Genomic DNA, 16,012 nt, shown 5'->3' with positions numbered 1-16,012 from the left:
AAGGACGAAGCTTGAGGGCGAGCAGCTCCAGGTTGGGTGAGCAGGAGCAGGCGAGAGTAACAACATTGGCATTGTTGCACCAGCTGTTGTTTACCATCACACACACTCCGCCGCCTCTCGACTTCCCCGAATCTGCCGTCCTGTCCATGCGGTGAACCGAGAAGAACTCGGCCGGCTGGATAGCGTGGTTTGGTACCGCTGGGTTCAGCCACGACTCGGTGAAGCAGAGGAGATTGCAGTCCCGAATGTCCCTCTGGAACTTTATCCTGGCCCGGAGGTCATCGAGCTTGTTATCCAGAGACTGGACGTTGGCTAGCAGGATGCTAGGTAAGGGAGCTCGGTGTGCCCGAGCCCTCAGCCTGTTCCTGACGCCAGCTCGCTTCCCTCGAGGCCTTTACCTCGCGCCGCGTCTTTTGTTTTCCCTCAGGATCTCCGTCGGCCATCTTGGGTCCGGGGTTACAGACGGCTTGAGGTGAGTGCTATGTAGATTAAGAGAAATAAGGGCGTCTCTGCTGTACGAGATACGTGCCGTGGTGTGTAGAGAAGGGCTGCGGAGAAATCAGGGGTAGTGGGAAGAGCGAAAAGAGCGAAAAAGATAGTGAAAAGAGCGAAAAAAGTGCCAGGTGTGGACGGAGCAGTCATGACGGCAGCCGACCTCACCGGCGCCATCCAACACTCAGCATGGTGGTGTTGGAAGTGCTGCTCCCAATCCGGACAAACTGAGGTCTACCAGTCAAGAAATCCAGGATCCAGTTGCAGAGGGAGGTGTTCAAGCCCAGTAAGCTCAACTTTCCAATCAGATGCTGAGGAACAATGGTGTTGAATGCTGAACTGAAGTCTATGAACAGCATTCTTACGTAGGTGCCCTTTTTATCCAGATGTGTGAGTGCCAGATGAAGTGTGGTAGAGATGGCATCATCTGTAGCGCGGTTGGGGCGGTACGCGAACTGCAAGGGGTCCAGAGAAGGGGGAAGCTGGGTCTTGATGTGTCTAATGATGAGTCTCTCGAAGCACTTCATGATGATGGATGTGAGTGCGATGGGACGGTAGTCATTGAGACACGACACCGTGGGCTTCTTAGACACGGGGACGATGGTGGTGGTCTTGAAGCATGTTTGGACCACGGCGCAGCTCAGAAAGATATTGAAGATGTCTGTCAGGACATCTGCAAGCTGGTCAGCACATTCTCTGAGCGCACGACCCGGGATGTTGTCTGGTCCAGCAGCTTTCCGGGGGTTAACTCCACACAGACTACGCCTGACATCAGCCCCCGTCAGGCACAGCACCTGGTCATTTTGCGGAGGGATGGACTTTTCTGCTGCAACGTTGTTCTGTGTTTCAAACCGTGCATAGAGGTCAATCAGTGCATCTGGGAGGATGGCATCACTGTCACAGGAAGGTGGTGTTTTCCTGTAGTTAGTAATGGCCCGAATGCCCTTCCACATGCGCCGTGTGTCACCAGTGTCTTTGAACTGTCCATGGATCCTCTGTGCATGTGCACGCTTTGCTTCCCTGATTGCACGTGACAGTTTGGCTCTTGTTTTCCTGAGAGCCTCTCTGTCACCTGATCTGAAGGCTGAGTCACGGGAACTCAGTAGCATGCGCACCTCAGCAGTCATCCATGGCTTCTGGTTGGGGCGTGTGGTGATGGTCTTGGAGACAGTAACATCATCAATGCACTTGCTGATGTAGCCAGTTGCTGATGCTGTATACTCTTCCAGGTTAACAGTGCCACCGTCAGTAGCAGCCTCCTTGAACGTGATCCAAGTCGTCTGCTCAAAACAGTCCTGAAGAGCAGAGATGGCTCCTGCTGGCCAGGTTCTCACCTGCTTCAGAAGCGGTTTCGAGCGTCTGACGATCGGTCTATATGCAGGAATCAACATTACAGACATGTGATCAGAGTATCCGAGGTGGGGGCGGGGCTCCGCCCGGTACGCATCGGAAATGTACTGGCAGTACTGACTTGAGATTTGCGTGGTTGAAGGCTCCGGCGACAATAAACAGTCCGTCTGGATGAACGTTCTGCAGTTCACTGATGGCTCCATACAGCTCCTGGAGAGCCTCTCGTGTGTTCGCGCTGGGTGGAATGTACCGCATGATTATAAACACGGAGCTGAATTCCCGCGGTAAATAAAAAGGTCTGCATCCGACAATAGCAAGTGGTGAGCAGTACTTAACGACAAGCACAGAGTTTTTACACCAATATATATACCAGTGCAATGAGACGGATATTCATAAACCAACCGTATCTGTCAAGTACAAACCTCTATTTTGGAATTGGTTCTCCTCGTCGGTCTTTAGTTTTGCTTTCACTGATACCTGGTTTCCGACATGGGTGATTTCTGTTTGCGCTTCTTAGTTTTTTTTATTTATTTATTTATTTATTGGGGGCGGGGCTTGTTTGTTTGTTTGTTTGTTTTTGCGTTTTCGGAATGTTCTGACGTTTTGTAGGTCCCTGAATCGCATGTCAGATAAAACTCGATAAAACCTACCCGCTCTGTCCTCTGCTCTTACGTTGCTATCTTGAAAGAATGCTGTCATATTGAATGCTTCACTAATGCTTCACTGCGCAGTCCACACTAGCTGGATAATGTGCAGTTAGCCTTAGTAACGAGTAAACGTTTGGCTAAGTGACGTTTCGACAACTGTGGCTCATAATTCAGCGAGGTTTGTAAATTAATCTATAAATGATAATGAAAAAGGGACAAAGTAGGACAAATTAATAGAGGTATGCCAGGCTAACATCCAGCCTGCGGCCTGCGGTTTCACCTGTAGTTGCATTTTGCAATCAATATAATAACCCTCGCAAGGGGGCGGGGCGGGGCAGCAATGTATGTATGCACCTGCTTTGTTGGCTTCATCCACTACACGCCGTTTACATTAATTATTATTATTACTTTTTTTCTTACCTGGAGGTGTCGGTATTCGGTTCTCTGCTTGTTAAAATCGCCATTTCCACACAGAAGAAGTAGAACAAACAAACCGCCTGTTCTGCTTATCCTCAGAAAATGTCATTTACCGAATTCAGAATCTTTAATGTTATTTGGAAACGTTGACAAACGTGAATTGGACAACTATAAAGCGAATTATTAATAACATTGTGTATTGTTTGTTCCAGAGACTTCTTCAGTCTCCGCGCTTGCGCATTCCGTGTGCACTATGTGTCGTTAACAGTTAATGTTCAAGCCCGGAGTTTTAAAAAATAATCCCTAGTGATTTATTTCTACTTTTATCCTGCCTGCTACACGCTGCACACCGAGAATGTTAAACGTTAGCACCGATGTTGACAGGGAATTGAGAGTAACGTTGCATCGCACAAATGAATCTGACAACAGTTGCACGAAATCGGTCGGGACCCATCTGACTATGCTGAATATTGGAATTCTTGAAGGTCTGCAAACAGAAAACACGCATCTGAGGAAGTTGATAACGTCACTGGAGGCTAAATTAAAATGGAAGGAAGAGGAAGAATTGCGCAGAGGTTCGTTTATGAAATAGTCCGTTGAGTTCTCGACACGAACCAACGCACGACACAGTTTATGGCTTCCGGGTTTTAAACGTCCGCGTTCGGATCATGAAGGGATTACTTAGCCGAGTGGGATCTCGTGAACTGTGCATCGGACGAGTGCCTGAAACTAAGTTAAACTCATGAGAACCTCGGTCATTATTAGACTTGAATGTAGAGTTTGTTTTCCCATTATTGTTTCTTTGCGCTTTCTTTTTATAAAGGCAACAAACTTCAATGTTTGAGTGGATGTAAGACAAGCCAGTGTCTTCGGTGAGGCATTTTTAAAAGGTTAGGTTCCGTAAAGTTCCCTATGTGCAGAGTCCATTGCTTTCCATGCTGTGACGGTCCTGAACCAGCCATCTGGCTGGTTATAAAGCCGTCAGCATGGGATTCGGGTGCGTTGGAGCGGGAAAACATGGAACTCCGCTGAGAAGTGGTAACTGCAGCTCCCATTCACATAGAAGGAAGACTCAGCACAGCAATTCAATACTATTACTGTTGAAAAGTAGAAACATTTCTATCTTTGATGCCAAGATATTGCACCAGAAGCTTTTTTTTTTATATTGCGTAAGCAAAATGGCGTGGAACGCTTTTTTTTGAGAATTAATTACTCTCTTAATTGCTTTTGCAAAAGTACATTTCATTGCACTTCACAAACTGGCTATACTTGGAGACTGATTGTTCCCATCTGTGATGCGGTGTGGCTGCTCCCTTGTGGCTGGTGCAGTTGCGGGTTTAAGATGTCACTGCTGAAACAGGCGAATAGCAGAGTGCAATCATGCAGATGCACAGAGGCAGTTAATTAATTCAGAGGGACCCCGGAGGTTGGTGTGTCTTGTGTGTGCAGCCCTTGGGTTGGAATTTAATTGAAAAAGACAAAAAAAAAAAGTTGAAGCCTAATATTTAGTTTGCTTCAACCTTTTGCAAAAGGAATACAATTCATTAAATTACAAGAGACAATAGCTCAGCCTCAATATATATTGCGCTGTGTCAGTTTTTGATTTTTGATCAGTCATCGACAACTGATATCAATGTCTGAACCTTTGTTGGTTTTGTGCTTTATAGGTGGAATTTGATGACTTTCAGTATGAAGACAGTGGAGAGCAGCTTACAGTGCAGGAGCTAGAGGATGAACCCAGTCTCTTGGCCATTTTGAAAGCAGAGCCAAATCCTAAAGAAATGTCTCTCTGTACACACACGGAGGTCAGTGTGATCTGCAGCAAGCTGATGACAAGCCCAGTCTGCCCCCTGCAGGCCACCCTGTAGAAACACAGGATGCTGTGTGTCAAAGTGACTGCCAGAGCATTTCTCAGAAAATGGGGGATGTCCCTGGGCTCACATCTGCTTGTAAAACTGAACCAGACCCCCTGCAACTCGTGTACCCTGTATACAAGGATGAAGACCAGCAGACACCACTGGATCTGTGTGCAGTGAAGCTAGAGAACACCAGGAGAGTACTGGAGCCCAGAACCAGTGATGAGAAAGTAGTTACTTCAGGTGAGTGATGTGCTTTTATTCTGTTTTTTCATTTAAAAGTAAGTAATGCGTTATTAATTGTGGTAAAATGGTAATTACAGGTGATTGGTTGGCCTCAGTTGTTGGCAAAAGTCTCTTCACAGCATTTCCAGTGGACAACCATATGAACCTATGCAGTGGACTAAAGCTTTACTCACAGTGCAGAATTACCTTCCCTAAACAAGCTTACCTTAAAAGATACGCAAGGACATGCAGCGAAGAGAGGCGTTTCCGGTGTTACTATTGTGGCAAGAGCTTTGCGCTCTTGAGGGACTTTAAGACTCATTTCCGCACCCACGTGGAAGGGAAGTGCTACCAGTGTCCTCACTGTAACTGTGGCTTCCGCTGCTCAACGAGTCTTGCGATCCACCAGCAGATCCACACTGGTGAGAAGCGCTACCACTGCAGCCGGTGCGATCAGAGCTTTGGCCATTCTGGAAACCTGAAGAAACACCGGCAGGTGCACACCGGTGAGAAGCCCCATCTGTGCACTGTCTGTCGGAAAATGTTCTCACAGCTGTCCGTGCTGAAGATCAACCAGCGCATGCACACGGGTGAGAAGCCATACCAGTGCACGCAATGCGGCAAGACGTGCACGTGTCTGGAAAACCTCAAAATCCACCAGCGCATGCACTCAGGTGAGAAACCCTACCAGTGTCCCACCTGTGGCATACAGTTCTCCTACTCCTCCATCTTGAAGAACCACCAGAGGACCCATACCAAAGAGAAGCCTTACCACTGCCCTCAGTGCGATGACAAGACCTTCACACACTCAGCCAGCCTTACCAACCACCAGAGGATCCACATGGGGGAGCGGCCCTACTGGTGCTCCTAGTACGAGAAAACGTTTGTGCGGCCCAGTGACCTCAAAACCCACCACAGGACGCACACGGGGGAAAGGCCAATGTGCGCAATGCAGTAAGAGGTTCTCCCACCCATCGAACGTTAATAACCACCAGCGGACGCACATGGAGCCGTATCGGTGTGGGCAGTGCGGCAAGGCATTCAGCCACTGCACGTACCTCGCGGCGCGTACACGGGTGAGAGGCCTTTCTGATGCTTGCACTGCGACAAGATGTTTGTGTGCCTCGGTGACCTGAAGACGCATTACAAAATACACATGGGGGAGAAGCCGTACTCATGCTCCATCTGTGGGAGGAGCTTTGCCAAGTCACCATTTTACAGGCACCAGACAACACACACTGAAGCTAAAGATGCGACTGTAACAGTGTCTAAAGAGAGTCGTAGATGCCCACAACCATGTGACTACTGTTGTATGATAATACTGTACAATGATGGCAAAATTGTATATGTAGCGGTATCCTTAAGAGGAGTGTAATCTTTAATGCGAGAGAGGTTTAAAACCATGCTTTGTCATGATTAACAGGTCACTATCACAAATAATGTTTTGTGGAGTTTCCAAAATGTTTAATTTCCTTTCTCACATGCATTTTGAACTACATTTCCCAGGTTGCCTTGTCTTTGTCGGTCACGTGTAACAGTTGTGATGTCACCGCTTTGCCATTTTTGAGGTATGCCTACAGTGAGCGGTACAGCAAACAAGTTATCAAGTAATTAACCAATTTAGTTATTAAGTATCCTAATTTTCCAGGGAAGCGTTCCTGTGAATTTGTTACATATGGCAAATCTAAAACTTTGCCTTCTTTTCTGAGAAGGAGCTAGAGCTGTCCTCAATTAAAAGTGAAATTCACTGACTGACAATGTCATTCCTGATATAATAGGAGCTGTGACCTTGCTGTCCTCAGCTGTGATGTTCTGTTTGACCTCAGGTGCCCTGGGAGCCTGAGCTAAAAGAAAAGGCACCTTCATCAGTGTGTCATACTGAGAGGGGTGCAGAAAGAGAGAATAAAGCACAGAAGGAAGGGGATGGGGGAAGATCTGCTGGCAGACTTTCAGTAAAGAATTCAGGAGTAAGATACAGAATGATAAGGTTACCAAGTGCCCAAAGGTTGTTGAGTTGGAGCAGTGGTGGGGTAGGAGAACACCAGTAGAATACAGGAGCCCAGAATCAAAGTTGAGAAACTAGGCAAGTCTCATGTTTTAAATAATAAAATTGAATAAAGTTTATTTTATCAAAATTAATAACAGTCATTATAAAAGTATAGACTGCATAGTTCTCATCCTAAAATCTGACTGGTTGAACCCTAGTGGAAGTTGTAAAATCCTCCACACGTTCCTAAAATAATGGCCCACGTAATTTTTTTGACCAAAGTTTTGTTTTTGTTTTTTTTTCCCCAAATCACCTCCTCACCTTGCTGGCCACCTCTGGTAAAATATGTCCTCACTTAACAGATCATGTGATTCTATCCCTGTAATATAATGGCCTATGTCAGGAGTGTGACGAACAATTTTATTTTGCTCAAGTCAAGACAATATGACTTGGGCAATTTTAGACGCTTTTCAAAATGGCAGCTGCTCTAAAAAGAACAAAACTCTACCTAGCCCATGAAATTATTTCCATGATTCAGGACTCATCTCCTATTGGTAAGTGATGGCATTTGCAATATTTGGAGTATTCTCACTTATAGGAAAGTTATAATTTTATTCATTCAATCTCTTTAGCCAGCATTTTAGTTAGTAAACTAGCTAAATCCATGAAGCTAGCATTTAACAAAGAACAGAAAGTCTCCAGAATCTGTGGCTGTGACAAGTGATAACAGAAAGCCTAACACTTTTTCTGTATTTCATGTATTTCAAGGGGTGGTCAGCGAGGGCGAACACACGTGCGAAGTGCTGACGCCTTGCATGTTACGTGAAATAGAACTAACGAGGGAAAACATAACAAATAGCGTGACAAATAGAATAAAGTAATACTTAGTTTTAATAAACTAACACTGAACAAAATCAAAGATAGACAGCAATACCGGGTAAACGTTAACGGGAAAGACAGCGTAGACGGCAAATACAGAGGGAGAGTACAAGTGAGATTTAAACAAACAAAATAGGAGCAAGGAGCTATGTGTAACACAGGTTCTTATCACAAACACAATAAAAGACGGAAACACACTCTTAGCAAAATAAAGCGAGAATAAGACCGACGAGAACTAACCAACAAAGACATATTATCAAGCCTATATCAACGAAGGCGCGAGAAGAAACAATCACCAACCAACAATATACGTAGGGACGGGGTTTTTATAAGACTATATAATCAGGGATAAACTAGAAACAGCTGGAGACAAAGCGGAGGAGATGGAACCACAGAGAATGACGAAAACCCTGAAGTTACTAGGTTGCCTGGGAAACGGGGAATGCGCCAGTCTGTAGACGTGACACATGCATAGTAATATTTATTTCCACATTAAATTTGATAAATCTTGAACATAGTATTAGTAATTCTAAATAAATAATTACTAAAATAATTTGAGCAGTATTACAGTACACCTGTTTTTACAGCTTGCAAGCATGTTATTGATATATCTTAAGAGCAAATTAATTTTTATTTAATTACTATTTTTTTTAAGGAGAATTACTCTACACTGATCATGCCTCTTCCATGGAAGATGACAATGAGACTGTCATGGAAAGGATAAGGCAGCATGTACAAGGAAAAGAGTCTGTTTCAGATGAAGCAGAAAATACCTTAAAGACTCCTATTGATATTGTTGAGAAAGCAGACAAATCCACAACATGAAGAGGACATATCTGATGATTTACTCGTTAACGGTGAACACACATTGTGAAGAGATGGACAGATTTGAGGAAAAGGAAAAAGTAAGAAGATATGCTGAAATTAATTACAGAGAAATAGAAGTACTAGAAAAATTCCGAACCGAAGAGGCAACTGTGAAACAGACCATGTGGACTGTTTGCTGTTTTTGGACTTGGTGTGCTGAGAAAAACGTATCTATGGATTTTGAAAAAGTGTCCAAACCAGAGCTAAACCAGGTTCTTCGTCAGTTTTAGGCGAAGAATGGAAAAGGTGACTGCTATGGCTTCAGCAGCTATGTGGATTTACGTGCGGGACTGAACAGATACATCAATGAGCCACCGCTCAGTCTGTCTTGGTATATCCTGAAAGGTCCTGAGTTTACCTCTAGCAACAATGTTTTTGTTGGAGTTTTAAAAAAACTTCGCACAGAGGATCAAGACAGGTTTTTACATTACCCAGCAATATCGGGTGAAGATTTCAATCCAAGCACACCGGCTGGAAATTTGGTTTGATGTGCAACTGCATCTGGGAAGGAGACCCAAAGAAGGAAACTGGCAACTGAAGCCCGAGTCATTTGTCATCTGCAAAGACAAGAATGGTTTGAATGAAGCCACTAAAAAACAGAAAGCGCCCAGTGAGAGCGCCAAAGAGAGCTGACGAGGATTCATGTATGAGCAGACAGGGGACCGGCTGTGTCCAGTTGCCCAATGGATAAATATATCTCTGTTTTTCATCCAAATCCACCGGCATTTTTTCTCCATCCAAAGAGGACAAACAATACCAGCAGTCTATGGTAATTAATAGGTATTTGATGTATGGTAATTAATATGTATTTGATATATGGTAATTAATGTTTATTCGATGTATGGTAATTTATAAATTAATTGATTTTCTTCTAACTCTTTATAATGTAAAATAATTTTTTATTTAATATAAAAATACCATAAATGTGCAGTCTCTGTTGGCAATAATGTAACAATCATTGTGTAAGTTACATTATCTCATATTTGATTTTCACTTTGGGTACTCCAGAGAGCATATGGGAGTAAACCTTTTTGGCACCATGCTGTCTAGAATTTGCAAGGCAGCTGGCATTAAACCATATACACCAACCACTGTCTGCAGAAATACCTCAGTGCAGAGACTTTCAGATGCTGGGATAGAGGCAAGGAAAATAATGGCTGTGACTGGTCTCTGGAGTGCATCATCTCTACAGTCATACTGCAGCCCAACTATAATGAGCGGAGATGCTTGAGCAACATCCTCGCTTGAACGGCATTATCAAAACGCACATGCGTGGAGCGACACCCCTCCAGCCCACCAGCGGGGAAGACTGAAAATGTTGAGCACTATTTCAAGTCATGTACTATCATTGGAAATATCCACATAAGCATAAACAATAAACCTAATCATTAAGCTACTGAAATAGCCAAATTTTTGTCCTTTGTGTTGCTTGGCAACCAAAGTTTAATTTACTTGTACTCCAAGACTACACTTTTTGTATATTAACACATTAAATATTTTTTGTTGTTAATATAAAAATATTTGATATAAAAATATATATTAAAAAGCCTATAAATAAATAATCATCTTAATAATTAAGCCTGTTTTGTCCATTGAATAGATCTTTGATGTTGTGTTACTTAGGAAGACAAACACAGCCTCTCGTGGGTTATTGCTTTATTACAGGTAAGTATGGTTGATTGGCCTCAGTTGTTGGGATACATCTCGTCACAGCATGTCCAGCAGACATCATGAAACTATCCAGTGGACTAATGCAGAACTGAACCCAAGACTGAAAGCCCCTGGTTCAAAACCTGAACTAATTCCTTCATTAGACAGACGTGTGTAAATGTTGGCCAGTTTTCCAAAAGTACATTTATGCGAAGAAAAGCTCAGAAGGTGTGTACGCTGGCTACCCACTTCACCAGTGAAGGAAAGTTTAAGCTCAGTGAGTCTTGGGTTCAGAGTGCTCAACCCCAAGAGAACCTGCCCCAACATCTATATACACATATGTCTCTCTCCATGTGGTGGGGAGCCAGTCTTTTATAGTGCTGGTGATCCTCCCTGAAATTAGCTCCAGCTGTGTGTGATAATGGGAGGAGCATGCTGCAGACATGAGAAATTGCATATTAATGAGGTGGGTGGGATGGGGATGGGCTCATGTGACCATGGAGCAATGAGTAAAGTACTTTCCAATTTTTTTTTTCCCATGTGTAGAAGGTGCTTTCAGCTGTTAGGTGTAATAGATCAAATATAAATATTCATTGATAGACACAACAGATATTAAAATGCAGTTAAACACTGTAATACAACAAGTCAAGAAGTAGTCCATAAAGTCCAGAACTGCTATGTATGTTACATTGGCACTGTAATGGCTGCCTAACATATTACACTGACCATGACGTAGACTGTGTGTATTGGGTAGAAATGATTATCTTCATTCAAATGACCACCAGATTCATGACCACCTCCTACACCAACTCAAAGCTTTCCACAGCAGTGAGGTTTGGACACTGTACACCTGCACTGTGTCTATTACAACACTGCCATTACATTCAGCATTACTGGACTGGGTACTAAACATGCCTACTGTACTGTTTGCATTATGCCTCATTTTGTACAAATCTAAATCTATAATCTCATGGGGATATTATTTATTTTTTATTTATTTTAATTTGTTATTTATTTTGTGTATGATATATTCAACTAAGATAATGTGTAGATTAAAAACTCCAGAAGCTATCTTAATTTTGTAATTCGATAAAAAGAACATATTAATTTGTCATATAAATTTTACAACGCAGTTCATAATCTGTAATTACTTATTTTGTAATGTCGATAAATATCACACATCAAATAATGTCACATTGCATTGTTTTGTGAGAAGACTACAGAATTAAACATGAAATTCACTGAGTGATTGAATGTCACCCCTGATATAACGGAAGACGTGACCTTCCTGTCCTGAGCTGTGATGTTCTGTGTGACCTCAGGTGCCTTGTTAATGAGGAAGAGGCACCATTAATGTCTTCATCACTGTCTCACACAGATGGATGGATGGATAGATAAATAGAGTTGCTGCAGGACGTTCAGTAAAAGATTCATGAGTAAGATACATAATGATGAGGCAACTAAGTTCCAAAGGGAGTTGATGAGTAGGGGCAGTGATAGTACTGTTCCAGTCATACCAAGCCCATATACTATCACATGGTTAGCTCATAAATATGCATTTGTGTTTGTGTGTGTGTGTGTGTGTGTGTGTGTAAAAATACTAGTTAATTTTGGTATGTAAAGAAATAGACTAGAAAATGACATGGTTTGTTATATATTATAACAAACAGCTTGTAACAGTATTGTCATGGAACACTCGTCTACCGCGAGTCACGTGGTTTGGCCCACCACGTGCAGTGGGAGGATTCTCGTTTGTGGCCATGACTGCACACACCTCGTCCTGTCTATGTATTTAAACGCTTGTCATAGTGTGCAGGATTGTTGGTCATTGTTGATGTAACGTATTAATGTCAAGGTTAATGTTCTTTTTGTCATTGTTGAATGTATGCATGTTTATTGTGCTTGTTTAACGTTAACCGTTACATGTTCATGTTCTTTGTGTGTAATACTTGTGAGTGCCGTTATCGTTCTGTGTAAATAAATGTTCAGCCACATCAATGGAGTCTGTGTATCCTGCTCCTCGCGCTTCGGCACTCGGGCCACCACGCGTTACAAGTATGTCGCAGTTGGCGGGTCGTCCAACAAGAAGGATACTCCCCCTCCTGTCTGGGATCACAGTAAACACCTGCCCTACTCCCAATCACCTTCCTACTAATCCCTCTCACCTTTTCCTTGTTTCTCTCCCTCTCTATATCAACCCACAGGTCCCTGATGACAGTGCTGCACATCAGCGGACTAAGAGCTGAAGGAACGAGACGGACGAAGCAACACCAAATACATTCACCTTTTGTTTTTGTCTTGTCGTTACTTGCATGTATCTAGAAATATGGATAATAAAGAGCACCTTCTTGCAGCCGCGCCTCCGGCCGCCACCGTCACAGAATGTGCAGCCCTCAGGGAGCATGCAGCCCTGATTGGGCAAATCTGCTCACTGTTCAAATGACAACACTTGAACAACAGAGGCAGGAGTCTGGGGTCCAGAGCCTTGGGCAATGTGTGACTAGTATCAGCACAAGCCCAGAGAGCCGAACAACTATTCCTACTACCTCCTCAGTCCAGGAAGGGGTAAAGTGTCTTATCGCCACCCCTAAGGTCTTTGGAGGAGAAGCGGCAAGGGGTTCGTGGTGCAACGTGAACTGTTCTTCAGGTGCCGGCCCCTTCTGCCAGATCATGCCAAGGTGGCATTTGTGATCTCCAGACTAACCGGGAGAGCCCGTGCCTGCGGAGCTGCCCTGGTAGTTAATTACACCCCGCTTTGGAACAACTATCCCGGGTTCATACTGGAACTCAAGGCCATATTTCATCACCCCTGTCAAGGAAAGATCTGCGGGCAAGCCCTACTCAGGATGAAGCAGGGGTTAAATAAAGGCAACTCACTATGCTGTGGGGTTCAGGACACTGGCAGCAGGATCTCGCTGGAACAAGCCGGTGCTGATAGACATGTTCCTGAAAGGATTGAGGGGAGAACTACAGGCTGAATTAGCCTGCAAGTTGGAAGTGTCTACATTAAACGAGACGGTCCACTTAACCATCACTTATGACCGCCTATTGCAGGAAAAGTGTCAACACATTCCCCAAGGGTCACTGTGTAGAGAAGTTACATCACCAGCCTCATCTCCCAAGACATAGGAAGAACCCATGCAGTTGGGCGGGGCCTGGGTGCATCATCGGTTCAGAGAGCAGAGAAAGCAGAGCGATCCAGTGAGTTGCTTCCCAGCCCTTTCGATGTTCCAAATACTGATAAAGGTGTCGCACAAGGGAGGCTTGCTTTTTGCAGCAGCATTGGTGGACTCTGGAGCAGCTGGTAACATGATGGAGTGTAAAAGCACTTGTCCCATGTCACTCCCCGTGTTCACTTGGAAACAAACAGATATCATGTAGAGCAAATTTCCTTTTATTTACTCCCTTCTCTCTCTCACATTAGGTCTTCCTTGGCTACATAAACACAACCCTCACCTGCTGTGGTCCGAAAACCACATACTCGAGTGGGCAGCCTCCTGCGAGAAGCAATGCCTCCCTAATAAGTCTGGGCTTTTTCAATCCACCTCGATTAAGAGCCCTGATGCTAACAAGGACTTCACCGTCCCTTGGGAGTACCAAGATCTGGCTGAAGTGTTTAAACCTGAAGGAAGAAGCCATACCTCCAAGAAGCAGGATCTATCCTCTCTTCCAAGAGGAGACTGGAGTCATGGTGCAGTATATCAATGAGGCTTCGGTGCAGGGTTATTTACGCCCCTCCACATCACCGGCTTTGGCCAGCGTGTTTTTTTTGTAAAGAAGGATGGATGGAGGATGGAGGATTAAGGCCATGTATGCACTACAGAGGACTTAATGAACTGCTGACCAAATATCCTTATCCTCTGCCCCTGGTTCCTGCTGCACTTGAGCAGTTGAGGGGAGCCTGGTATTCCACTAGATTGGACCTACGTAGTGCTTACAATCTCATAAGGATAAGGGAAGGGGATGAATGGAAAACTGGCTTTAGCACATCCTCAGGTCATTATGAGTATTTGTTTCTGCCGTATGGTTTAAATACAACCCCCTCGATATTTCAGGCGTACATAAACAAGGTCTTAAGGGAGTTTCTGGGTAGATCAATCATTGCTTATATTGATGACATCCCGATCTAGTCCTCCTCCTTCGACCAACATGGGCATGACGTCCACACAGTTCTCCGTACTCTTTAAAAGAACCAATTGTACTACAAAATGGAGAAATTCACTGCCGAGAGGTGAGTTTTTTGGGGTACATCATACGAGAGAGTAGCGTACGCATGCAGCCAGGCAAGGTAGAAGCAGTGACAGGCTGGCTCAGACCCCAGATATGCCAGGAGTTACAATGCTTTTAGCACACTGACCAGACCCCTCACAGACTTGCTTTGAAAAGTGAAAAGCCAAATGACTGAAATGGGGTGAAGTGGCAGAGAGAGCTTTCGAGAACCTGAAAATTGCCTTTTCTATCACCCCTTTGTTGCAGCAACCCAACCCCGGAAAAGCGCATCGTTGTGGAGTTAGATGCCTCAGATGTCGGAGTAGGAGCGATATTATCCCAAGAGAATCAGAGAGAGGGAAAGATAGGGCCCATAGCTAACTTTTCTAGGAAATTATGCCCATCCGAACATAATTATGGTGTTGTAGGGGACAGAGAAACTCGCTTTTGAAGAGTGGAGGCATTGGCTGGAGAGAGTGAGACACCCCTTTATAGTTATTACCAATCATAAAAACCTGGAGTACCTCCAAAGCACACAGGGGTTAAACTCTAGGCAGGCTTGGTGGTCTCTTCTCCAGATTTGTGTTTCGTGTCACTTACAGGCCAGGAGAGAGAAACGTGAGGGTGGACGCACTCTCCGAACAACATCATGCCGAAGCTCAATCATCCAGCCAGTTCTCTCTCCCTCATGCTTCTTGGCCGCTGTGACATGGGAGGTGAATTGCAGCATAGAAACCACTAACCCGCTGTTTGTTCCGCTGAAACATTACAGAGACCTCATCACCTGGTGCACACCTCAGTTGGAACAGGACATCCAGGATCAACACGCACGGCACAATTATTAAGCGCAAGATATTGGTGGCCCGCCATGCACAAGGACTTCGTGCACAGACTATGCTCATAGCAAGACTTCGCGCACCCCCCCTGCAGGTAAGCTGCTATCTCTACCCACTTCTCAGAGACCATGGACCCACATCTCCATAGACTTTATTACGGACCTACCGGGGGCAGGGTTCTGTCTTGGGGTTCCGGTCTTCCAGCAGGAAGGACATGCCCCCTCCTGCCCGAGATCACAGTAAACACCTGCCCTGCTTCCAATCACCTTCCTACTAATCCCTCTCACCTGTTCCTTGTTTTTCTCCATCTCTATATCAACCCACAGGTCCCAGATGACAGTGCTGCACACTAGCGGACTAAGACATGAAGGAATGAGACCGAAGAAGCCATGCCAAATACATTCACATTTTGTTTTTCGTTTTGTCGTTACTTGCATGTATCTAGAAATAAGGATAATAAAGAGAACCTTCTTGCAGCCGCACCTCTAGCTCCCTCTATGCTGCCACCATCACACAGTAATTGCTTGCAGTTGCAAATATATTGCTATGCATAATCTTTGGTCTGTAATGAATTAAAAATCACACCGTGAATAATGT

At 44.4% G+C, this 16,012-nt stretch overlaps 1 protein-coding gene and 1 pseudogene across 2 annotated transcripts; one reads left to right on the top strand and one right to left on the bottom strand.

The window, feature by feature from the left end:
- Positions 1 to 381: 381 nt before the first annotated feature.
- On the bottom strand, positions 382 to 2,397 carry LOC145652058 (uncharacterized). Its single transcript, XM_081701401.1, has 2 exons — positions 2,265 to 2,397; positions 382 to 2,077 (listed from the first exon to the last, which is right to left on the bottom strand). The coding sequence occupies exon 2, from the start codon at positions 2,043 to 2,045 to the stop codon at positions 657 to 659; it is 1,389 nt and encodes a 462-aa protein (XP_081557527.1). The 5' UTR covers positions 2,046 to 2,077; positions 2,265 to 2,397; the 3' UTR covers positions 382 to 656.
- Positions 2,398 to 3,096: 699 nt separating this feature from the next.
- On the top strand, positions 3,097 to 6,739 carry LOC113582847 (uncharacterized; annotated as a pseudogene). Its single transcript, XR_014118261.1, has 4 exons — positions 3,097 to 3,481; positions 3,940 to 3,941; positions 4,574 to 5,005; positions 5,086 to 6,739. The product of XR_014118261.1 is annotated as an uncharacterized LOC113582847 (transcript).
- The last annotated feature ends 9,273 nt before the right edge of the window (positions 6,740 to 16,012 follow it).

The sequence above is a fragment of the Electrophorus electricus genome, chromosome 18 (genome assembly GCF_041902795.1).
Source record: "Electrophorus electricus isolate QZ-2024a chromosome 18, ASM4190279v1, whole genome shotgun sequence".
NCBI classification, from domain to species: domain Eukaryota; kingdom Metazoa; phylum Chordata; class Actinopteri; order Gymnotiformes; family Gymnotidae; genus Electrophorus; species Electrophorus electricus.
The sequence above is the reverse complement of the archived record's forward strand: the minus strand, read 5'-3'. Positions and strand labels throughout refer to the sequence as shown.

Coding starts and splice junctions, on each gene's coding strand:
- LOC145652058 (XM_081701401.1), bottom strand. CDS start 2,045: ATGGAGCCATCAGTGAACTGCAGAACGTTCATCCAGACGGACTGTTTA.